The sequence below is a fragment of the Sebastes fasciatus genome, chromosome 5 (genome assembly GCF_043250625.1).
Source record: "Sebastes fasciatus isolate fSebFas1 chromosome 5, fSebFas1.pri, whole genome shotgun sequence".
Taxonomy (NCBI): domain Eukaryota; kingdom Metazoa; phylum Chordata; class Actinopteri; order Perciformes; family Sebastidae; genus Sebastes; species Sebastes fasciatus.
Window position 1 is genome coordinate 28192177 of NC_133799.1, and position 25215 is coordinate 28217391.

At 38.6% G+C, this 25215-nt stretch overlaps 2 protein-coding genes across 6 annotated transcripts in view; one reads left to right on the top strand and one right to left on the bottom strand.

Annotated features, from left to right (window-relative positions):
* Positions 1–2552: 2552 nt before the first annotated feature.
* On the top strand, positions 2553–9533 carry tbc1d7 (TBC1 domain family, member 7). Of its 2 annotated transcripts, none has more exons than XM_074636289.1 (8): positions 2553–2806; positions 3522–3653; positions 4237–4317; positions 4439–4629; positions 7102–7239; positions 7522–7667; positions 8503–8632; positions 8752–9533. In XM_074636289.1, the coding sequence occupies exons 2-8, from the start codon at positions 3542–3544 to the stop codon at positions 8836–8838; spliced, it is 885 nt and encodes a 294-aa protein (XP_074492390.1). In that variant the 5' UTR covers positions 2553–2806; positions 3522–3541; the 3' UTR covers positions 8839–9533. The 2 variants fall into 2 exon arrangements, with proteins under 2 accessions (XP_074492390.1, XP_074492388.1); XM_074636287.1 differs by having other exon boundaries at positions 2553–2802; positions 3519–3653.
* The window catches only part of phactr1 (phosphatase and actin regulator 1), a 42306-nt gene continuing 26202 nt past the window's right edge, over positions 9112–25215 (bottom strand). For 2 of the 4 annotated variants that reach the window (XM_074636284.1, XM_074636282.1), the window contains 12 exons: positions 22841–23005; positions 19639–19719; positions 18560–18664; positions 18281–18469; positions 17936–18191; positions 16639–16841; positions 15408–15564; positions 13280–13335; positions 13126–13187; positions 11550–11690; positions 11354–11430; positions 9112–10479 (listed from right to left, as the gene is read on the bottom strand). In XM_074636284.1, coding sequence (XP_074492385.1) covers positions 10464–10479; positions 11354–11430; positions 11550–11690; positions 13126–13187; positions 13280–13335; positions 15408–15564; positions 16639–16841; positions 17936–18191; positions 18281–18469; positions 18560–18664; positions 19639–19719; positions 22841–23005 — 1508 coding nt within the window. In that variant the 3' untranslated portion in view covers positions 9112–10463. Of the gene's footprint in view, positions 10480–11353; positions 11431–11549; positions 11691–13125; positions 13188–13279; positions 13336–13381; positions 15183–15407; positions 15565–16638; positions 16842–17935; positions 18192–18280; positions 18470–18559; positions 18665–19638; positions 19720–22840; positions 23006–25215 lie in introns of those variants that run through there. The other 2 variants (XM_074636283.1, XM_074636285.1) reach the window with 2 other exon arrangements.

The following is a 25215-nucleotide window of genomic DNA, read 5'->3' on the forward strand; positions in this document are numbered from 1 at the left end:
GCTCATATGGATTCATGACTGTTATTCATGGTTAGTTTTCATGCAACACTTTTAATAGCTACATCAGAATCAGGTTTATTGCCCAGTAGGTTTTCACATATGGTGTTTTGGTGCAAGAGAAAATCTAAATAAAAATCAAGTACTGCAAAGTGAAGGAACATAAATATAGAAAAATATACAGTTAAAATATGAAAAAAATAAAAATTTAAAAATGTTCACGGCATAAAGTATAACCTCAGTTTGCAGGTAGTTGAAGGGAACCGTCAAAATCTACTACAGTATAAAATGGCACTAATAAAATGTAAATCTCTTAGCCTATCATCATACATTAGCATACGGTTGGGAAAACATAGTTTCAGTTTGATCAAGTCAGAAGTAATCAAAGGAAATGTTAAAGGCAAGTTATAATTTGAAAATTAATGCTAAATATGCTTGAACAAAATGTCTGCATATACAGTATATATATACAGTATATTTCAATTGTACCAAATTGCTTGATATTCATTTTGCAATCCTAACATGTTTTACTGACTTGTTATTAACTTTAGAAATGCTTTGTTTGGTTAAATGTGCATTTTGGACATCTGAACACTTTTCCCATTGAACAAGATTATTTTGAGAGCACATAACGGAGGATTAGAATAGATACTTTTAAGTTGGCCAAGTGTTATCTAAGGTCTAGTGTGTGTTTGTATTACAAAGAGTTCCAAAGTTAAAATTGAGGTTTAATTATGCCCTATGAGAACGTCCTCAGAATAAAGTAGGAGGTTGAGGGGCGTGGAGTACATAACACCGGAATAAAATAAACGCGTATTTACCATTTGCCATTTACTGTACATAGGTCATGCGAAAGACATTTCAGGGGTGGGATATTTTTGCTGAGTTAGTTTTATACTGATACTATACGCAGTATCAAATAATAAACATGCATTTACACAGAAGTGTGCCACTATACAATCAAATAAATAATAAATAAACAATTGAAAATAGGCCAAACATGTGTATGCTTTTTGCAGTTTAGACATTTGTATGTACTATTTTATTTAGACAGTGCTACCCACAATTGGAGTAGAAGTTATTGTTCCAGAGTTTTATCTCAAAGTGAGGAAAAGGATCAGTGAAGAATTATCAGTTTACACAGGAGAGATGCTTGCAATATTGTTAGCAGTGCAGTGGATATAGGATACAAGACCACTGAGAGCAATCCTTTGTTCAGACTCAAACTCATCTCTAGCTAGTTTACAATACAGTCATTCAGACAGCAGACCGGGCATTTTGATAGAAGTACAACAAAAAATATACCGAATTCAAATGATGGGTCTTACAGTAATATTTGTATGGATACCAGCACATATTGGTATCAAAGGAAATGAGATGGCACATGAGGTTACACAAATTAATTACATTGATTTGGCAGATAGCATCAGTAAAACAAGTCCAGAGCATTATTAAGCACAAATTGAAGGAAAGGTGCAAAAGCAATGGGAGGAAAAGAGGAAAGGTCAATGGTTTCACAGTTGGAAGGAAATTGGGAGTTGAGTTCAAAAGAAAGTGGGAGAAATGAGGTGAGTATATGAAGGGAAAGGAGAGATGGGACAATCATTTCAAGACTTAGATTTGGACACACTGGGCTAAACAACACTATTCAAAAGAGGTGAACATAATAGATAGATAGATAGATAGATAGATAGATAGTAACTTTATTGATCCTGAGGGAAATTCAAGTTTCCAGCATCACAGTTCTATAGTGCAAAAACATGTTTGTAAAAAGGCAGTAAAAAAGTTAGTAGTGCAAAGTACAAAGTACAAAAAAATATACCAGATATAAAAATACAAGGAGCTGAAGAAAACTGTTAAAACTGAATATAGTGCAGGGTAACAGCTGTGATACAGGACTATTAAAAAAGTGAATATAGTGCAGAAGAGACTGTTAAAAATGAATATAGGGTAACTCCAGTAGCTTATTCTATGAAAGTGCACTGTGTGCATTATTATCTGTCCTGCAGACCGTCCTCCTTTGTCCACCCCTCCCTAGAGAGGTGTTGTACATTTGATGGCTCGGGGGACAAAGGTTTTCCTAATAGCCCACATACAGGTAGATGTGATTACGGTGGAATAGAAGAAAACAAGCCATTTGATTCAAAACCCATCAATTTCCATTTCGGTGGAGAAATAAATATGATTGAGAAGATATGTATAGTAGATAGTTTGTGTCCTCTGGTATTCCTACATGTGAGGCACTTTTAAGACATTTAATATATAATTGTATTTGTCGCTTGGATGAGTCAGAGAACAGCATCATAGAGGCTTTAACCAGCCCGAGCAAGAGCTGCACTCGGTACTCATCCAGGCTCAGAAAAAACACAGGTGAGATAGCCTATACATATGAATTGAATGATGAACTGCTGTGGTCTTATCTTGTATGTTTTGTTTTTTTGTTTTTGCTTTTCTTTTGAATTTAGTAAATACTAGTCATTCTGATTCACACCTCCAGACCAGCTGGTGGCGGTAATGCACCAAATCATTGTTTGTCAACCAGCAATAAACATCAAAGAAGAAGAACAACAACATAACGCAGTGCTACCAGAAAGTGTTTCGGTAACATCCGGTATCTGTGGTGGTTAACATGTAGCTCGTAGTTGGATACCGAAACGTAACATGTTTAGAAATGTGCTCTTTGTCAGCAGAGCTGCGGAAATGTCCACCTAAATACCTTTAGCCCGGTGGTCTCTCCTTTAATGTTTGAGTTACTGACGCGTCGTACTCGTTAACGAACGCTGTTCAGTCTGCAACACACCTGTACCAGGTAGGACTCATTTAACTCGACACACATGTACCACTTCGTTCTGCTCACCTACCTGTGTTGTTGTTGTTGTAATGTAGCTACTAACATGAACTGCTGCCATTGTCAGCCTCTCTTATCATCTGCTTAACGAACACATTATGTTTTTCTTCCTAAAGTAACGTTACCTGGCTGAATATTCGTTACTGTAACTTTAATGTTATGTGTTATATAAATAGTATCAGTTCAGTAATACCATAATGTTAAGATAAAGTACCTTTTCACAAGTAAAAGTCCTGCATTTGAAATCTAAGTCAAAGTACCTATGTACTTAAAGTATTAAAAGTAAAAGCACCTATGTACTTTTACTTTTAATACTTTAAATACATTTTCCTGATGTATATATTAGATAGATAGATAGATAGTAACTTTATTGATCCTGAGGGAAAGTCAGGTTTCCAGCATCACAGTTCCATAGTGCAAAAACATGTTAGTAAAAAGGCAGTAAAAAAGTTAGTATTACAAAGTACAAAAAAATATACCAGATATAAAAATACAAGGAGAAACTGTTAAAAGTGAATATAGTGCAGGGTAACAGCTGTGATACACGACTATTAAAAAAAAGTGAATATAGTGCAGAAGAGACTGTTAAAATGAGTATAGTGCATTATTATCTTCACTATCTGGTATCGGTATCTAATGTCACGTGAAACTAAAGGTTTTTGTAAATGTTGTGCAGGTGTCACTGGACTGCCAGGTATGGCTGACGACCCTCAGAGAAACTTCCGCTCTGCGTATTATGAGAAAGTGGGCTTCAGAGGAGTGGAGGAGAAGAAATCACTGGAAATACTGCTCAAGGATAATCCTCTGGGTAGGTAACCGTTCATATTTACCAACATTTCTGTCTTAACTGGGGTTACATGCTGAATGAAATTGGTTTAGGGACAGTATTGGGGTTGTCACATGAGCATGTACCATCAGTGATGTTAATGGGACTCATAATACAGCCAGTAAATTCAGCAGGTATCAATAATTTATTTACTTAGGATTTTTTTTTCTTTGTTTATTTATTTATTTATTTTTTTCCTTTAATTTATTTTTCTCCATTTTGTTTTCTCCATATTTCATTTTATTTTATTTTGTTATGAGGAAAAGGAAAAAAAACAAAACAGAAAAAAAACTCCTTATCTGGCCGGGCATTATGCCTCAGCACCAACTGGGCTCTATGGATAGAAAAGGGCACAAGCCCTGAGCTATTAAACCAAGCCCCCGAATTTACGAGTGCGAGTATCAATAACACATTACAATAGATTGTACCAGGGTATATTGCACGCACCATGGATTGTTATTCTCATCAACTGCTTGAACATTATTTCTCATTTGTTTTGTGGTTGAGTTTTGGTGGCTGCAAGTCAGTTCCTGTGTTGTTAGCAATGTTTTCACTGTTCTAACAGATCTAGAAAAGCTGAGCACCTTCAGTCAGAGGTTCCCCCTCCCCTCTATGTACAGGATCCATGTGTGGAAGGTATTGTTGGGTAAGACACACACATATCACAGTAATGGCTTGCATTTCCAAAAGTGCATGTAAAGGAATCAAATTTGATCTGTGCAAACCCAAGATGCCAAACAAACAAACAAATGCTCCTGTTCCTGCAGGAATCCTCCCTCCCCACAGTGACTCTCACGCTCTGGTTGGAGGCTACAGAAAAGAGCAGTACCGGGACATCCTGGAGGCTTTGGAGGTGATGAGATACATCAACTCTTCCACACCCTATACCCACATTTACCTGCGCATGTTCCAGCTGGAGGGCCAGGTGCTCCCACGTTGCTCCGAGATCTCAGCCCCGGTAAGATGAAGCACACCCAGAGTCATATAGTCATGTTTGAGACTGATAAAGCATCATAACAAACATTCGATGATGTATGGTGAACAGTTCAAGGTTGTGCTAAACCATCCATGCAGGATTTGATATGACAGCTGTGGTTTAGATGCTCAGCTGATGGTCTAATGCAGAACTAATTAGAGAAGAGAGTGGGAGTTGTGATACTGATGCAACCCAAATGGGACGTTGTAGGACCAGAAATGTCAGTGACCTTAGGTGTAGAGGATTGTGTGTTGATGTGTGTCCTGTGGCTTCATTTATTCAAATCTGCATCTATATTTTTGTCCTGGTTTCCATCTCTTCAAATGCATGTGAGGATTACATAACAGTCTGACCACGGATATATTTTGTTTTTAGGTGCTGATAATACTGTGAGCATAGTCTGATTTGTTTTTAAAAATATCTATTCATATCTGTAAGTTAATGGTAATGGTACCATCAAATTACAAGCCACGCCTCACACTATGTGTGACGAATTTACTGTAATTAATAAATGTTTAAGCAGCCCACGAATATTTCGAGTTTAAAAGCTTTTCAATATGAATTCATGATTAGAGAATCCAGGAGCCTGAGTGGAAAATGAAGCATGTGATGTTAGGACATCACTTACAATATTCACCACATAAACCCTTTGTGTTTCAGTTCCACATCAGTCATCCACTAAGTAGATATACTGTATATTCTGGACCATAATTAAAAAGGGAAAACACACAGACTTATTTGTGGCAATGTGTCCAAATCACCCTAATTATGTCTGGGGAATATGGAGGACAGAATCTTCCAAAATCAAATATGAATAAATAAATGACTCGCTAAATAAACATTAATTCACAAAATGTGATATAAATTGATATTTTTGTTTTAATTTGCTTCTTTATATATCCTTGTATTAATTCCATTATTTATTTTATTTAGATTTTTCCCTTTAATGTATTTTTGAATTTATTTAAAAAAAAAATATTTATTTATTTTTGCATTTATCTTTTGTTTTCTTTATATTTATTTTTTAATGTATGTATTTATGCATTTTTTTTTTATTATATCTGCACAGTTTCCCTTTGCATTTCACCCCTATCCCCAAACATATTTATTTCTCTATTCTTTTCTTTACACATTTATTTTTACATTTCTTTATGTATTTCTGTCTCATTATTCAAATGAAGGATCTGTCACTCAACTCGTGTCATCATGGCGTCAGGGTGCATGACCATATGCTAACTAGCTAGTTGGCTAACGGTGTCTGCTTCTGCTTATCAGCTCCAGTCTTCATTTCCCGCTCCGTACAGCGGCTCGTCGGCCTGCTGCTGCTCCTTCCGTACCGGTACAGGTGTGCAGATAAACCAAGGCCGATGTAGCCAGAAACGCGCAGCGACAACGGCACCCTGACATCAGACATGCCGCAGAGCCTGTTCTCTCCATCGTAGGCTCGGTGCCGTGCCGAGCGCCCAGCAGTCCGGCGTGTGCCTCGGATCCGGGCTCGAGCAGAGTCGCCAATGTCAGGGTGCAGTTATCGCTGAGAGGCGCAGCGCCCAGATCAAGCCTACTGGCATGCAACCTGACCCCATGATGACACAAGTTGAGTGACAGCCCCCTCATTTGCGTAATGAGGCAGAAATGCATAAAGAAATGGAAAAATAAATGTATAAACAAAAGAATACAGAAATAAATAAGTTTGGGGAAATAAATAAGGGGTGAAATGCAAAGGGACAATCGTGCAGAATATAAATAAATGCATAAATACATACATTTAAAAATAAATTTAAAGATTAATAAAAAATTGATGCATAAATAATAAAAAAAAATAAACAGAGGAATAAATAACTAAGGTAATTAATATAAAGGTAAATAAAGAGGCAAATTAAAACAAAACTATCAATTTATATCACATTTTATCAGTTAATTAATGACTACATTTATTTTTAATATTATTTTCGGTACAAATTTTATTTATTTATCGAGTCATTTATTTATTATTTTTTTATTTTGGCAGGTTCCATCCTCCATAATGCAAGAGCTGTGTAGTGTTTTGCATTTGAAACAATGTATTGGCCTTTAAAGGTGACTTACAAGTACTTCAATTTGTTAGACTCTTAACTATTACAAAAATAATTATCCATCTAGTTCTTTTTTTGTCTTGAGTGTCATTTATGTCTGAATAATGTAATTACAAGTTTATTTTAAAATAATATAAAACTATAATTGTCAAACATTAAGAAAAAAAAATTTATCAAATCAAATAATTTATTAAAATACAATACACACTACAGCTCATGTTTTTAATGAGTGATTTTTGTAACAGTTATGTTCAATGAATGTTGTGATAGATACCACTCACACCACACTTTTCAGGTTGCTAGTACTTGGATTTCCCTTTGCCTCCTTCATTCTTTGGCGATGTAATGTATGCTATTAATGTGGTGGTGTTGTTTTTTTCAGGATGAAGAGAACGAGGACTTCCCCTCCATCAGTCGAGCCATGGAGGAGATCGTAGATGATCCTGTCGACTGCTATTGGCTGATCAAGTGTTTCGTCAATCAGTTCCACACAAAGTTTGGAGACTCCGTACCTCACCTTGTAAGTGTTACATTCACCTGAAAGGAAAACAACCTTCATACATTAGTACAAATGTTGCTTCATTAAAAAGATAATTATTTTATTTATAGTCCTGGTGTAGTTTTGAACATGTCATGACACTCTGTGACGAGAAGGATACAAAGCATATGAGGTGTAAATTTAGTTTATAAAATGCCAGAATTGATGTGATAAAGTTCTCATGACTCAGGAGTTTGGATAACTTTATTTTGTAGTGCGTCACTGTGAGTTAAGACTTTGATGTTTCCTTCTGTTCTGGTGCAGCCAAAGAGCCTGGAGCATTTTCTGAGTCAGGAGGAACCTCGACTGCTGAACCATCTGAAGAACACCGGAGCCCTGGCTCAGCTGCCCTACAGCCTCTGGTTCAGACGCTGCTTTGCTGGCTGCCTGCCCGAATCCAGCCTGCAGAGGTCAGTTTACTGTTCACAATATCAGCACACTTTCACCAAGCCAACACACAGCAAGGATTCATACATTCTTTGTTTATCCTCAGCAGACTGAGATTTTAGAAAAAATTCTTTAGATTCAATATTTATATAGGCTGTTTTGAAAGATCTTCGAACCACATTTCCAGTAGTGGAAGAAGTACTCAGATCTTTTACTTAAAGCAGCAGTAGGCAGATTGGAGCAAATATGATTTAAAAAAAAGTAATTTTTATAAAACGGTCATAATATATCCTGACAGTAGTGCATGAGAAGGGTAATCTGAAAACATCTTGTAGTGTACTGTTTAGCTGTAAAATTAAAAAGTTTGCTCCGGCCGGTGGGCGGTGCTTGGTATTTCCTCAACTCATCTCAACATGGCTGCTGGGTCACAGACTCTCATTTTACAGCTAAACAGTACACTGCAAGATGTTTCTGAAAACATTTGAGGCGAGAAATAGGCATTACAGTCACAGAATATTGATTCATATTTGATCAGCGCTGCCTAGTTTGATCGGAGTTTGCGAGTGATTGACAGCTGCACCGAGATGGCAAGGCTTGAGCTTGTCTCTGATTGGTTGTTTTCAGCACCGGAGGACACAGAGGCACATGATTTATTTTTTTCAGATTACCTCATGCACTACTGTCAGGATATAGTGACCGTTTTATAAAAATAACTTGTTTTGATCACATTTGCTTCATTTCTACAGACTGCAGTTTTAAGCCCGTTTGTTCTATACAAATGACGAGACTTCTATTACATCCTGAACTTCAATTCGTCACACTGGTCGAATGAACTGAGCTCTCTGGTTATTTTTTTAGGGTGTGGGACAAGGTGATAAGTGGCTCCTGTAAGATCCTGGTGTTTGTGGCCCTGGAGATTCTGCTCAGCTACAAGATCATGTTGATGGGAATCACCCGGCCTGAAGGCGTGGTCAAGTTTCTGTGCAATGTGAGTAAACAACAGCACAACACTCTTAATGTTGTTGTCCACCAAACAATAAGGCATTGTTTTTTTGCCCTCACAGTAGGTGCCCTTGTAAAACCTCACAATAACGTTTTCCCTTCCAGATACCGCAGGAAAACACAGACGCCATTGTGACTAAAGCCATCGACTTGTGGCACAAATATTGCGGCACTCCAATGCATGCTGTATAGCCACGTGGAGCTACACACACTCCATGGTGCTTTCCCAGGATGCACCAGGATTGGCTCTCAACTCCACTGAGAGACTAACAGACTGTGGCGTTCAGTGTCAGTGGGGATGCACGACTGTACCGAAAACTCATCACGGGCTACTTTCAACAAGGAGGACTTGGGAGCCAATTTTCCCCCGACGAATATGATGAACTATACGAACGCATGAACACTGAAAACTGCTGCTATACAGAGTGGATGCACAAAATCTGTTTGGAAAAAGGCAAGGAAAGCATTAACTTATTTTTTTAATAAGTTTCTTTCTTTAAGAAACTGCATACATCATAGAAGACTCACAATAAATTAATACCCACATGCAGTTTTTCTGCTTTACAAAAAAAAACATTTGAAAAGTGTCGTTACTTTCTTTGCTATGTACAGGTCTTATAATTCTGAGAACATTTTTCTCTCGAAACATTTTAAAACCCTACAAGAGACAGTAATATTACCGACGCTTGTACATACACACAGTCACTCAGACACACAGTCATAACACACAACAGATCAACCAGTGCTCCCAATAATATGGTAAAAACTGCCAATTCATGAACCTAATATGGACTGTAAACAATAGAAAACGGTGGCAGGGGTTTCATCTTCTGTACCACCAGAGGTTTGTCTCAGACAATAAAAAAATTAAATACAAAAAAAAAAAAGTCTACTTTGTTGTAGTTCGGCAGAGAGTTTGGCAATATTTTACTGCCTACAGATAATCTGTATCAAATGAAATGAGTTAATTTGGCAACGTTTAAATCCCTGTAAACAATACTGGAGGCACAGTGACACAGTGGGTTACTGAACTTTCAACAGCAGTCACTCTGGGATGCATTCAAGAGCGCAACTTCCACAGCAAGTCAAGTTGCTTTGGTTTAAAATGGGGATCTGAAGTCTGAAAAGTGTTGTGAGCTCTGAATGCAGCCCAGAAACAGTTGGAGGAGAAAATCTGAAATTATTGCTCAGTTGAGTGATGTGTTTGTGTTAGGAGATCTTAATTTGTTAAAGTTACTGGCTTACAGAGAGTATTTTGAGACTTTAGTATATTTTGGCATATGTTTCAGCTGCCATTTTTAATTCCTCTGGCAAAATGAGAAACGGATCATTGAGATGTCATCTGTGGAATAAAACTGTGCCAACACAAGCGTGCCCGCAAGGAAAGATAAAGTCCAGTTGAGAAAGGAGAGTGATAACATGATGAAAGGCAAGAAAACAATCCCTGTGTAAAAAAAGAAAAGTCCCATCTTCACCTCCTTCTGTTACCATCCTCGAAATTGGCCCAGATTCTGTTTGACTTAAAGCCTTGTTCAAAAGTGCTGCAAAGTAAACATCTTAAAAAAATGAAAAGCTTTTGAATATCAAGAAGTCTGTAAAATCTCCACTGAGCGGAGATGCCGGTTTAGAGTTTAATCCATTTGTACTTGTAAAAGGGTTTGCTCTGGTTTCCTGTAAAGACCGCAGCACACAGGTTGTGTTCGTGTCCAATCCGTCAGGATGAAATTGACGCTGGAAAGGCTAGCAGGTAGTCGGCTGAACACTTCAGGCTCGGCGGGGGGAATATAAAAGCATGGCCGAGGTCTGACTGATCCATCTTATGGCCGATGAAACCTGCAGGGAGAAACCACAACGAGAAAGTTATTAACTTCATAGAAATGCTGTTGCGTGGTCTTTCTTACCTTTCATCCGATCGACTTCACACTTGGTGGGTGTATTGCTCAGGTCCCGAAGGAAAAGCCGTGTCGAGTGTGAAGTTGTTTAGATGAGAGGTTCTCAAGAATTCTGCAAGCAGCAATACTGTAGGCAAAGCAATCGGTCTGTTCCGAACAGGCTTTATTTAAACGCTCATTTGTTTGTTTTTTCAGCATTCTATACTATGACTTATTTATGACTTTTAGACATACTATGCTATGATTTTTAATTACCTTTTTTCGATATACTATACTATGACTTTTTTTATTACAACAAAATTTGTAATTCTATAAATTACGACTTTTTTTTCAATATAGTATAATATGACTTTTTATTTTTTTTACATATACTATGACTTTTTTTCAACATACTTTACTAGGACTTTTTTAATTTTTTCGACGTACTATACTAGGACTTTTTATTATTATTTTGACATACTATACTTTGACTTTTTTCGACATACTATACTATGACTTTTTTTTTACTTTTTTCGACATACTATGCTATGACTTTTTTTTACTTACTATACTATGACTTTTTTTTAAACTTTTTTCCGACATACTATACTAGGACTTTTTAATGTATTTTTTGGACATATGACTTACTATACAATGGCCTGTTTGACATGCTACTCTGGCTTTTCATGATTATTTTATATAGATGTACTATACTATGATTTTTTTTCTGACTTTTTTTCACAAACTATACTATGCTATACTATGACATTTTTAGTGATTCAATGTATTCAATTTAACTTAAAAAAATCCTGCCTACACCCTGCACTTTGTCTTACCTGGTCAGATGACGGCTCGACTCATGCACATCCATCTCTGTGCTTTTAAACTCATTCAGTTCCTTCCTGATAGAAGCCTGAACAACACACAAAGCAATACTTCTTAACACACAGTATACAGTATATGTACAGACTACTTAAATCTAGAGTTAGTGAAGCATTCTTTGGATTTGGTGTGTGTGTTTGTTATGTTAACCTTATCAGCAGCTGTTAGCCGAGTCCATGGCTTGTCTGCTCTCCTGTCATAGTCCTGAGCCTCAGCCACCTCAACATAGTCACTGAAACGGATGAGGATCTTCGCCTCCCTCAACTCCTCTACTGTGGGCCTCTGGCTGAGCTAGAGGGTGCAAGAAAGGAGGAGTGTCAGTAGCTCAATGCCCTGCAACATGCATGCTGAGGAACATGCGTCTGTGCAGAAAAGACAGCTAATGTTCGAGGGACATGTTTGTGACTGGATAGTGGCTGGTTCATTTGTCTTAGCTGGAGTAAAAAAATATGGGGAAACCCATTTTTTGTATGTGCAATGTAAATATAACTAGGTTTTAAAATCAATAAAAAAAAGTAAGTATAAAGAGTAATCCTATTTTTTTTTTTTTTACTAAAGTTAAATAATGAATAAAATACTAGAAAGCACTCCGGTTGCATACCTCTGCCAAAAATGCACATCTTCTACATTTTAATTTTAATTAATAGAAAATTAAACTTAATTTTATCTGCCTCTAGACTCACAACTGCATTAAAATACACATTACAATTACAATTACAATTGTCTTTCAATTAGGGCTGTAAAAGTTAACACAATAATAACATGTGAACGCAAATTAATTTTAATGCCACTAACTTCTTTATTACATTAACACAATTGATCTTCAGAAGGTTGTAGCTGGTTCAGTTTTAAAGGTACAATGAATGTACTGGCACCATATGAAACTAGAAAACCCAAGGAATCCATTGGTACCATGTCGTTCCTCCGGTCTGTGAAATCCTGCAGATAACATTAGGAGCACCGGAAGACACCGAGGCACATGATTTGTTTTTTGGATTACACGTCTCATGTACTGCTGTCAGAATATAGTGACCGTTTTATGAAAATAACTTTTTTTAAATCATATTTGCGCCATTTCTACCCACTGCAGCTTTAACTGTGGACAATCATGCAATTATACGTGATTAATTATTTTGAAACAGCCCTACTTTCAATGTTAATAAATCTCTTAATAATGATTGGATCTGTACATTGATCACTTGTCCCTTTGCTCATCCACATTTCCCACCAAATTCCATTCATAACTGTTAAGTAATTTTTAAGATACCCTGTTAAGAGAAAAACATGACGGCCTTGGTAAAATAAATAAATAAACAAATGTAAATCAAATTAATTATTATTTTTATTATGATTATTATTAATCATAATAATCATAATAATATTATTTACTGAATTTATTTCAAAGACAGTGGAAGTGGAAAAATAAATTTGTAATATGACAGAGAGAAAAATTAATCTATGAAGTGAATGCATCTCTGCAGAGGAATAGTGGCTTCTTCCATCAATGCAAATACTCAAATATCATTATTGTGCAATAACAGAGACAGTATGGAAAGAGGATGATGCAACAGAAAATATTATCCTTTCAAAAGGCTGCGATCTGAAGGGTGGCAGTTTGGTCACCACGGCAACCATGTTCGTATTTCAGCTAGGGTCATGGAACTAACCATCTAAACATGTACACTGATGTGAAGACCCTCTGTCCATCTCCACCTCGCTGTCTCACCTTGCTGGACAAATGTCTCTTGATCTCCCTCTTCTCCTCCTGCTCCTCCAGATCATTTCGAGCTGGAAGGAAGGAAGGAGAAAGAGCGTGATCACACACAGGAATTATTCATATACTGTATATTTTTTCTCTTACCGCATGCAAAGTTACATACGTTTGAGTATGTTCCTCTGCTCCAGTTCCTCTGCTGTCGGCCGTTGACTCAATCGTCTGAAAAAAATAGAGACACATCTATTTCAGGATTTTTTTGGGGGGATTTTGTGTGTGTGTGTGTGTGTGTGTGTGTGTGTGTGTGTGTGTGTGTGTGTGTGTGTGTGTGTGTGTGTGTGTGTGTGTGTGTGTGTGTGTGTGTGTGTGTGTGTGTGTGTGTGTGTGTGTGTGTGTGTGTGTGTGTGTGTGTGTGTGTGTGTGTGTGTGTGTGTGTGTGTGTGTGTGTGTGTGCACTTCTAGATCATCATCATTGTACTAGATTCATGCAAAATTTTATGCAGGCAGAAATGTTACTCTTGTGGACAGACCGGGCAGAGAAGCTGACCGTGCGTGTTTTTTTTATGAGGCTGTATTTTGTGAATTTACAGGCACAGACTAAGGTGGTGCAGCGATTCATACAGCTGATAGGATGATTGATAGTAAGTGAGAACAAAATGAAGAAAGAAATAAAAAGATGCCAAGAGCAGGAGGTCGTGACCACTGAGAGAAGCCAGAGGAGGAGGAAAACGTTTTTGAATACCCCTTATTAACAAACTGTGAGATATGCATTTCATTAGAAAGGCAGAAATCCACCTATCCAGCCATACGCAAGAGATAATACATGATGAGATGTCCTGATATACAAAAGTAATTGATGGGATGGAGAAAGGGAACGGCATCATTCAAACTGGAGTGTTCTCTCCATTTCCCATAACAGAACAGCTTGGTATCGAGTGTATTGCTGTCTTTCCTTATACCATGGCCACTTTTCAAAGGAAAAAGAAAATGTCCATGGCAATGGCGTAAATATCGGCGGTACATTTAATGTATGATTTATATCTGTGACAACAAGTGGTGAAAGAAGAAAATCTAATTTGACTCTTTCTGCTTCAGCCAGAATCCAAACATTATGTTACACAACTTTTTATCTGACTTAATTTACTACAGAGGCAAAAACATTCATTTTTATTTTTGTTTAAATAAGAATTTGAATGCAATTCACTTCAGGCATCATAAAGTAATATTCAGTTGAGACAATTAGTCAATTGCCAAACAACCTCTGGTTCCATCTTCTCAGATGTGAGGATTTGGAGCTTTGCTGTGTTACATCATTGAATACTAAATATCTTTATTTATATACTTTTTTTTAACAAGTGTTCGGCCTAGTCCCGCCCTACTGCGCTGTGATTGTTTAGTACTACTGTGCTGTTATAGGCTAGTACGCATTGCCTCAACGCGTCCTTTTGATTGGATGTTTTTCTCTTTCTGGAGAACCCACTGCTGCAGTTCTTGTGCACTCTATTTAGCGTGGCTCACAGCTCCTAACACCTTAAATCTGGAGTTTAAATAGATAGAGCAAGGCAAGTATACACAGTTACAATAACTGTACACAATTTTGTATAGGTTTGTAAAAGGAACTATTCCACTGCGGACAGACCCAGATCCGGCAGCGGCTCCTCCTCCAGCGAGGATAAATAATCAATAAAAAATGTTGAAAATCATAAATTGCACCTCTATTTTTGGTATTTACCAATGTATGTCATAATAGATAATGATTGAAAACTGTGGTTTTAAGCAAGTGTCCTTTATTTTTTTAGGTACTTCTAATGATTCTACAGTAGGAATGATTAGAGATCATGTTATGATTATTTGGGGATTCTCGTATCTGCACATGCTTACGGCACCTATCGCTCAAACTTTGACTCACTATGTCAACCCTAATCACACATACTGTACTCCACTTCCTATTTTCCTCACGTCTACCAGTCTTGTAGCTGCTCCTCAGCTTTAATCTTTCTCCTCCTCAGAAATCAGCTCAGCCTCCTCCATCCTCCCTCCATTATGACTCATCGTCCATCATCTGCTCCCTTTAACAGCCAGGTCACATCAATCACAGCTAACATGGGTTAAAGGTTAAAGCACTCTGCGGGTGACTTGGCCTGCATGTGGAGTAATATGCGTTTGTTTGTGTGTGTGTGTGTGTGTGTGTGTGTGTGTGTGTGTGTGTGAGAGAGATGATGTGTATGACATCTCAGAGAACTCAGTGGCTCAGCGGCGGTAGAATCTCTGCATGTGTGTTGCATGTGTGTCACCTGGTCAGTTTGGTGGCTGTTTGTTGTCGAGACTCAGATCTTTCTTGGTCCGACTGCATTGGCAGGATGTTTTTTTCCACCAGCTCGCTCTTCGATGGACGGTTACTCAGCTTGATGGCCAGAGAGTCCTTTCGTAAAACCTTCATGGCCAGTGTGCCTATAGTGATCGTATAAGAAGCAAAATGGATGCGGTGTATTAATACTCACTTCATAAGCTGACTGTAAGGAGCTTTTATAGATTTCCTTCCAGGGCATGGTGTTATTCAGCTTGTGGTGGAGTTGTACTGCGCCCTAGAGGCTTAATAAAATCAATTATTGCAGTTTAAACTATATACAGTATGTCTTATTGTTTGTTTTTCTCCTGGTAAGAAATCTTTAAAACATGTCTTGGGTTTGAATCCAAGCATCAATCCTTATTCTTTTCCTTATATAAACTGGGGGAAAAAAGTTCGGAAACTTGTGTTTGGTTGATTATTTCTCTGTTGTTACAATGCTAATTGGCATTGTATTTACATCGTTGGAAAGCCTGTTTATTTACCTTCACAATGATGTCCAACTCGTAAGGATCATGCATTTGTGGGATGAGCAGCACAGCTGATTATGTGGGTAGCGCACAAGAAAAATTTGCCAAAATGCTCCGTCAATGGTAAACAGTGTATTCTCCTGTTGGTATTGACTCTTGTTTTGAGTTGTTTGGTGGACATAATCAGCTGTGCTGCTCATCCCACAAATGCATGATCCTTACAAGTTGGACATCATTGTGAAGGTAAATAAACAGGCTTTCCAACCATGTAAAATACAATGACCATTAGCATTGTAACAACAGAGAAATAATCCACCAAACACAAGTTTCCAAACTTTTTTTCCCCAGTTTATTATGTATTGTGTGTATATTACTTGTGCATAATAAATAACCTATATACACAATGCTTCTGTGATAAATAATTTACTTCTCTGATAACAAATTGCAGCTTCAAGTTTAGTGCTTCAAGCCATGTGTGACGTCTGTGCTCGTGCAACCATATGGAAACCTGCTAACACATGCTCATAGATGCATATGCACGCACCTTACATTGCATAAGAGCGGGTGACTCTTAAATGATACAAATTGACTCTGGTTACAGTATTAATTGTTCAAAGTTCAGTGTGATGAGCTTGAATAATTAACGATAAAGGACACAAATGAGCAGCTGGATGACTTATACCCCCCCCCCCCAAAAAACGCACCTACTTGTAAACAATGTATCATCATCATCTTCCTCCTCATCTTCGTCTTCCTCGTCGTCGTCGTCGTCGTCGTCATCCTCTTCTTCCTCCTCCTCTTCCTCATCCTCCTCTTCCTCGGGCAGGTCCTCGTAGTCCGCCTCGTTGGGGAGGTTCTCTTTGTCGTCGTCACACTCGATCATCGTCGTGGGAGCGGTGTGCATCATGGAGCTGCAGGTTGGTGGGAAAGGGCAAAGGTCAGAAGTGTATGCTCAATGTCGCATGAAGTTGTGAAATAACAGCAGCTGTATATGAGCGGGTGAATATTCCACAAACACGGCTACGACCAATCAAAGCCTCCGGTTTTCTGAATCATTTGTGTTTGGTCATCTGTCTTCGGCCTTAAACTCTCAAAACAAACAGATAGAAAGAACAGCTGGCGGTCATTCATTCGGAGAAGCCAAAGAAAAGCAGTTCAAATCAAAAGTGTGAAACTAGAAAAGTGCACTCAGATTTCAGATCTCTCCGAGGTGTGTCTCCCTCTCCCTTCCCAAACAAAGAAGAGTTGAATATCACTATACGTATTGTCTCTCCTGGCTCCCTTACAGTCAAAATGGCTGTGAAGATAGCAAAAACAGGGATTTATTCATCTCGTATCGTGCCTAACTTTAGTGGATATCGAGTATGGAATTAATCTGCAGATTCTCCGGTTTTACAATGAGACCAAACCTTTCTATGGATGTCAGTTTTTGAGTCACAACAAAGCTCAAAATGTGGTCTGCAACAGACTTGACGGAAATGTCTGCTACTGAAGCAAGTTGTTGATCATGTGGCCCCTACTGGCCAGTTAAGAGGAGTGGAAGTCAGCAGTCAAAAAAAAATAATTGTTTTCAAAAATAATGAATCAACGCAACCACAAGAGGTCCTTGAGCATACAGTCATAAAGGAGTACAAAAACTATTAGGCTGATGGGTCCAGTAGTATGCGAGATTAGCCGTGGACAGACGGATACACACATACGCATGATCAGTGGAACAGCAACCAAGAAAACACCACACCTTTACATTTTTCCTTTACATGTTGAGAAAACTTACTTAAATAAGTTTCTTGAGCTAAATAAACCGTTTAAAAACCCATCCGATTAGCTGGCAAATTAATTGTGACAACACTGAAGACAGGGCTTTTTTTACTTTAGCTAATGAAAAGACATTTTTGAGATGCATAGTTTTTACAGGACGGCAACAATATCAATATTCTGTATGGTGATGAGCCGAGCAGAACACTTTTTGATTTCAGTCTCAGAACTTCCACAGTTTGATCCTCACCTCTCAAACCTCTGCATTGTGAGGGCCAGGGTCTTGTTGAGCTCTTCTATGATTCGGCTGGGGGGGTGGTGGAGGGGTAGCACCCCGTAGTGCAGGGAGTGCCCACCCATTGGAGCATGGCTGGGAGGAGGGCACTTCTGGAAGGTGAGCGAAGAGGGCTCCATGCTCCCTGCAGGTACGGAGATCAAGAGCTTCTTTGGAGGTAGAGGAGGAGATAACTTCGACGACATACACGGCAACTTCACCGGGGCACCGTCTGCACGGAAAGGGAGGATGTGAAAGGATTAGACATGCATACAAAGAGTCGCACATGCAGTTTATGAACGTGCACGGAGACAAATTTACCTGTAAAGTGATTAGGTAGCCTGCTGAAGGGTTTGGGCGGTGGCGCAGGAGGTTGTTTGTGCAGCGTAGGAGGTCTGGAGAGCGTCGATTCAGCGCTGTCAGCCGAATACACAGTGGACTTCTTTGTGGATTTATGGGCATGGTCCTGTTGACACGCACCCTCACTTTGCATCTGAAACTCCAGAGAGCCTGAGGATAAGAAACAGAAATAAAACAGTCAGATGCTACAATATGAGGTGAGAGGACAGGCAACAACGGCGCTGAGGCTCTGCCGCCTACCTACAGCTGCAGCGGCTCCTTCCATCAGCTCAGTACCTTCAGACTCTGACAGGCCGGAGCCGTTCTCCATCTTCACCTCCTCACGTACAGCCGAGGAAGAGCCGTCTACACAGATAGAGAGCGAGGAGCGGGAAAAAGATCAACAGGAGGAAGAAAGTCAAAAATAGGTAAATGAAAGACAGGCAGGGGAGGCAGTGTTGCAGCCCTCGCTCCAGGAAACAATCTCTTTTTAAATCCTTAATAAAGATATACATTTTTCAACTAGTCAATAACTAGTTTTCTCTATGAAATGTAATAAAAACAAAATTACAAATGCTGATCAAGTTAAGTTACACAGCCACAAAGCCACACTACAAATTGCTCATTTTGTGTGATGAATATCGTTTGGAAATGGTTGAAATCAATATCATTAAATATATGATGTGTATACTATGATATGGAACATGTATGCAAAATTACATATAAAATAATGATACTGATGTCCAATATGTTCCATATCACTCTTCAAATGTGTAAAACTATTCTTTTCTAATTTTGTTACCTTAAAATTACAACATAGTGGAATTATTAATTTATACAACATCATTTTTGAAAACGATAAGCCGATGATATATCATCGGCTTATGATGATACGATCATATATGATCGTATCATCATGATTCCACTGTCGATAAATAACAATACTGAGTTATTGCCCGACCGTAGTAACAGACCAAAAACTATACGAGATGGAGAAAAACAAGGAAATGGTTACACCTGAAAAGTTGTAACTAGAAAACCAATAGATACTAGTTTTACTTGATAAAAAAGACAAACCCAAAATTGTCAAAAAAAATAAAAATGGAATAACTGCCTTGCGGTTGTATGCCTCTGTCAAGTTGCAGTTAATATCCAGTATCGACGCGTCCTATTATTTCCTGATAATGCTACATTGCGAATAATTCCAAACAAACGGCCATGGCTATCGTGGAGGCATACAAATCAGCGAACAAATTGATTAATCAACTGGTCGTTTCAGCACTTCACAGCACATTCTAGTCCCACATTTTACTGATCACTTTTGTTTCCTTGCCCCTCACCTTTGTCATAAACCTCCTTCAGCACTCCTTTCTTGATGAGCTCCTCTCTGCTCTGGCGAGTGGACATCTTCCTCTCCAACACTGAGGGAGCAGAAGAGACATGACATGAAATAAACAACAAGAAAACATGCCACTTGTGCACTGGATACTCAGAACGTCATTAGCGTTGAGGAATGTGTCAGCTGCAGCAGATGTTTGTTTGGGCTCGCTGCCTCCATCATTGTTGCCACCCAGTAATAATCTTGTGACTGAACAAGCGACGCACAGGATTCACTACCAGCTGGCTGTTCCACAGAGAGAGTGGAAGTTTATAAATACTCTGTTACAAGTAAATGCATTCAAAATTGTACTTTTATTTTAAATATAATAAAAATAATATTTATTACAATATAATAAAATAAAAATATTAGATATGACATGCAAATTAGGAAAATTCACATTATTTCATATATATATATATATATATATATATATATATATATATATATATTTCTCTTTGTTTCATTTAGTTCCCACCATCTTAAAGTCTGCACACATTTAATTTATTTTTTAAACTGCTAATATTTGTTTCCTTTATTTCTCTGTCATGACATGTTCAACTGTTATTAGGTCAATATTCAAGTGTTGATTTCCCTGCCATTAAGTATCATAATTGTTAACTGCTTTATGTTTGTGACAGTTATCTGACAGGAAGCATTCGACTTTCATCTCAGACACTCATTAACAAATTTGCCTCTGCCAGTTCCTTACTATGCCTGAAGAACTTCTCATTAAATTATTTGCATGAAGGACATGTGAAGATTATTCCCAGCAAAAACACAAAGTGATAACAATCAGCCAATTACTAAAAAGACCCGAGGTTAAAAGGTGCTCAACTCAAAATGCAGAGCATTAATATAGCAACAAACATCTATGTTTTTATTGAATAAAATGTTTGATAATGTTTTGGTTTCTTACCATAAAAACACATTATTTTTCATCATTTTCTCTGTATCAGATGACGATGAACCATGAATTCCCACATAATTGAATGCACCTGGACTGAGTGATGGCAAGAGTCTAGCAATAAACCTGTGTGTCTCTGTGTGTGTGTGTGCTGTAAGATGTATATTGTATTTTATTTGCATACAGAGAAAGGAAGCAACCTGCTGTGACAGCTGGGAGAACAGCTTGGCTGTACGAAGCCTCTCTTCACCCCTCTGCTGCGTGTTTGTGCCTCTCAGAGACAACAGGATGTAAAACCATTCAGCCAGCTGAGAAACAACGACGGCTTCCACTCCTCCGTCCAAATCAAACACTTTCCTTTATTTCACGGCTTACTACTGAGTGCAGATTGTAGCTGAGAACCAGACATACAGTATGTACACTAACATCCACATTTCCTCAGATACTGGAGCTAAAAATCAAGTGCATTCATTGTAAAAGAGGCAAACACACAGTGGCACACTGACAATCACCATTTAAAGCTAATTTGTTGCTGCAGTGAACGTTAACAATCAACTCCACTTCCACAGCTGTTGTGTTTGCATCTCTGATAAATACTGTAATTAACAGCTTTAAGTCATAATGCTTGAACCATAGAAATAGAATAGGAGTAGAACGGACATTGAACCGTTTGCCGTGGTCATTTGACTATAGGCCAAAAGAAAATGGCGATTGTTGTTAGTAGTTATGACGACAACACATATCAGTGTAAAGTTTGTCACACATTGCTTATCGGCCGCTAAGCTGGCAGCGGAGGTAGTCTCAGAGCTGAATCAACGTCTGTTAAGGCCAATTCATACTGACCCCAGGAAGTGCGCTGGTCGTCGATCCGGACTTTCACTAGTGGCCAAACAGCGGTACTGCAACATCCGTGTCAGTCACGTGATGCCGTTGGGCCCAAAAATACTTTTTTTCCCATAGACTTACATTGGGAAAGAGACGTCTTTAACTAAGCGGATAATTTTTTTTAGGTGAATCAACTTCCCAGCATGAGCACCTAAAAAGTACTTATTTAAAAAATGTAGTTTTGAAAGTTTTGAAACTGCACTAATAGCTGAATCCAGAGTTATTTCTCTTCCTCCATTCATGTGAGTGAGACCCAGACCGAGGCTGGAGCGCAGGCCGTGACGACGGCGTGACGTTGGGGACCCCATGACCAAGTCGTGTGATCGAGCGGACACTACTGCGCATATCCCATCCATAGTCCATCTGCACAAGATCCGAGTACTTTTCCAGACAGAAGTCGAGTCATTTAGGCTTCATACGCCACTGAGCAACTTTCATAGGAATGAACGGGGCCCCCGCCTCCAACGCTGTGTGCAGTTCTCTTTATACATCCATGGGTTGCAATGGCAACGATACACATAAAAATGGCCGCCGCTCTGAACATACTGCTTCGTTGATTTGAATGGGAATGTCTGTTCTACTCCTATTCTATTTCTATGGTTTGAACCCAGTACATGTACATTGTGGAAATTAGCTACCACTAGCAATTTGCTTGATCTTTCCACAGACTCTAGATTCTTCATTTTCTGACAGGATCATTTACTGAAGTAAAAGTGGCAATACCACAAAAAATACTCACATTCAAAATTTTACTGAAGTAAAAGTACAAAAGTATTTACAGTATTTGCATACAGGAGATCATTCAAACTGTACAACTGATCCCACTTTGTCGCAGTGTGGACTACCAGTGGACTGGGAGGCTGCTGAGGACCACACTGGACTTGCTAATTGGACATTATATTTACACTTTCCTTACCTGCTGGCACAGTGCAATACATCTTTTTTACTTAGAACTTGCTCTTGACATTTGTTTTTGCACTATTCTTTGTACCGTGTGTTTTGTTCATGTACTGCATCCATCTATCTTGATGCCAATAACATGTTAAAACCAGACCAGTGCAGTAGAAGAACCAGGCTCAGCAGTTGGTCTGCTGATGGTCTGGTTGATGAAGCAGCAGCAGCAGGAGCAGCTGACCCCGAAGCCTCCTGGTGCTTTATCAGCCTTACATAACCATAATCATACATAGTAGATCTTTGCTGCAGGCCCTACTGTATATCACCCACTGCTCTGCAGCTCCATTCATCAGCGCTGCCGTTGCTAGGTGCCACAGGGAGACATTTATCTACAGTGACTGAGTGAAGCAGATTACTGCAGGGAGGGAGAGGTGGGAGGAATTGGGTGTTAATGTGTTTACAGTGTCTCGGTTCTCACCGGCAGAGGTCTGCTTGAACTTTTCACTCTTCTTCTTCCTCCATTTCCAGGGTTTAAAGAGCCGTCCCAGGGTGGCGAATTTGCTCCGCCGCCGAATGGGAGGCGTGTGTGTGCTAGGAACCAGCGAATCAGAGCGCATCGCTGCCAACCTCTCCACTTCCTCAGCTGGGGAAACAGAACGGGAACAACAAGGTCATCAACAAGCAGGTAAACAACACTTACAAAAATGTGTTTTTGACTTGCTTGATGGTGAATTTTCTTTTACCCACCAGGACACAATAATAGCAGAATTAAAATATACGAGTACTAGGTATTATCTTTTAATTTGCAAAAAAAAACATAGGAAATACAGCCACAATGGTTAGTCTGGTTGCAGCTTCTCAAACTTTGATGCTTTTCTCTGTTATGCATCCTTATAACCCATATAGTAATACTAATACTCCAAGATGTCCTCCTGCTGTAAGCTGTCCCATCCCCCAACGACTCCTCATTTGTCACATGATATCAATCTAAGCACACCTATAAATTGTCACACACCCTTAATGACAGAGGTACTCAGAAAAATCAATTCTGACTTAAACTGCTTTAATCTTTTAGCTACAATTTTTTTTTTTCCGCAGATCTACATTTAAAGTCATTGTAAATGTAGAGGTTGGTAATCGTTAAAATAATACCGATGTTGATGTAAAAATATGAGTTGCTAAAGGGAGACGAGCTCAAGATTTATAGGAGTGACAAAGTTGCTTTTTATGGCAACTTCTAAGTCGGGAAGAAAGTAAATATTATATTATCATACTGCATATTTACTGTTAATACTGGGCTTCTTAAATCCACAGTTAAGGAAAACAGATGATCACTTGGTCTGTGATTCAAATGTCGAGGGACACATTCTCCCAGAGGGCCGTGCATAATCAAGTCAGGTATAGAGCTTATTCTCTTAATTGCAGTTAGACAAGGGGGGGGGGGGACCTGCAGAGAGAAGCCTCATTGAGGCACAAATGAAGAAAAAGATCAGGATGGGCCTGACACTGAGGAACTAAATGTAGATATAGAACAAGGTAGAACACAAACAGAGTGTAAACAAGAAGTGATACAGTGAATATCGATGACAAATTTCGACTTTTTTTAAACAAAAAGAAACCCTCGTCTTTCCCTCCTCCACTTTTTCCACTCGCTGTCTGACTCTGAACTGTAGTGCTCTTGGCCCAATGGGAGTTATCTGAAAGTAATCACGCTGGAGGCTGTTTCTATACAGCATGTACGCATTTTTCATTTGAAATGATGCTTTTCCCATTACAAACATCATCCTGCTATCTGAGGACATGACACCTGAGCCAGAGGCGATGAACAAAAAAACAAAACAGGAAGCCAGCATTTTAGCAGGCAGTAGTGGATGTAAATACACACAAGCACTAGCAGACAGTGATACACATATTCACAGACAAATACACTACAGAAGAATAAAATCCTTTAGATGTGAAAACCTGTTCAAGCACCTCGGCAAGCAGTGTCTATCCTAACCAAAATGTCCAGAAAGGGCGACCCTGCAGCCTGACTCATATGTGCACTGAATATACGGTACAACACTTAGTACAGTTGTAGATGGTGAAATGACACAAATAATAACTGCACTAGAATTACCACCTTGCAGTTGTATGCCTCCGCAAATCAGTCAAGTTGGTCCGTAATAAAACCGGAATCCTCCAATCTTGAGTATTCAGGATTTTAGAAAAATACCATAACCCTGTTTAGGGCTTTATAGGAGGATAAACTGAGCAGAAATTTCAAGTGTATCAGTTTGTTGTTGCACCACCTACAAATACTGAATGATGAAAATGCATTTTTAAGAAAATTTAAGTCAAATAATAAATGATGGCTACAAGACTATGGCGACCAATTACAAAAAGAAGGCATGGAATAAAGAAAAATAATTGCAACTGGGCTCATTCAAATATGACTGGTAATAAAATGTAATGGCCATTTGCTGAACTTTGTAGGATGAGGAACAAATTTGAAGAAATCATAAAAATCTGATTGTGGCATAAAAAAGTAATTGTTGTTAAACCAAGAAATCCAGAAAAACTTCATTTTTGTTTCAAACTTCTGAAAGAAGAAAAGTCCTTAATAAATGGACACATGTTAGCACTGCTGGCTCCAGATCTGGACCAAAAGATACTAAATGATTCCTGGACCAACGGCCTTAGTTTGAATGAAATCTGTTAAAGTGATTTTTGCCACATCCTGCTAACTAACAGAACTATAAATTGTCAACAACAACCAGTCAAATGGGACTAAAACATGACTTGGTATGGCTGGCTATTGAATCTCAAAACTTTTTTTGGTACGGACCAAAATGTGTTTGTAGCATTAAGTAT

Bases quoted from the DNA above. Each gene is read 5' to 3' on its own strand.
- tbc1d7 (XM_074636289.1), top strand. From the start codon at position 3,542: ATGGCTGACGACCCTCAGAGAAACTTCCGCTCTGCGTATTATGAGAAA. The intron at 7,240-7,521 runs GTAAGTGTTACA...GTTCTGGTGCAG, and splicing joins GAGACTCCGTACCTCACCTT to CCAAAGAGCCTGGAGCATTT. The intron at 7,668-8,502 runs GTCAGTTTACTG...TTATTTTTTTAG, and splicing joins CCCGAATCCAGCCTGCAGAG to GGTGTGGGACAAGGTGATAA.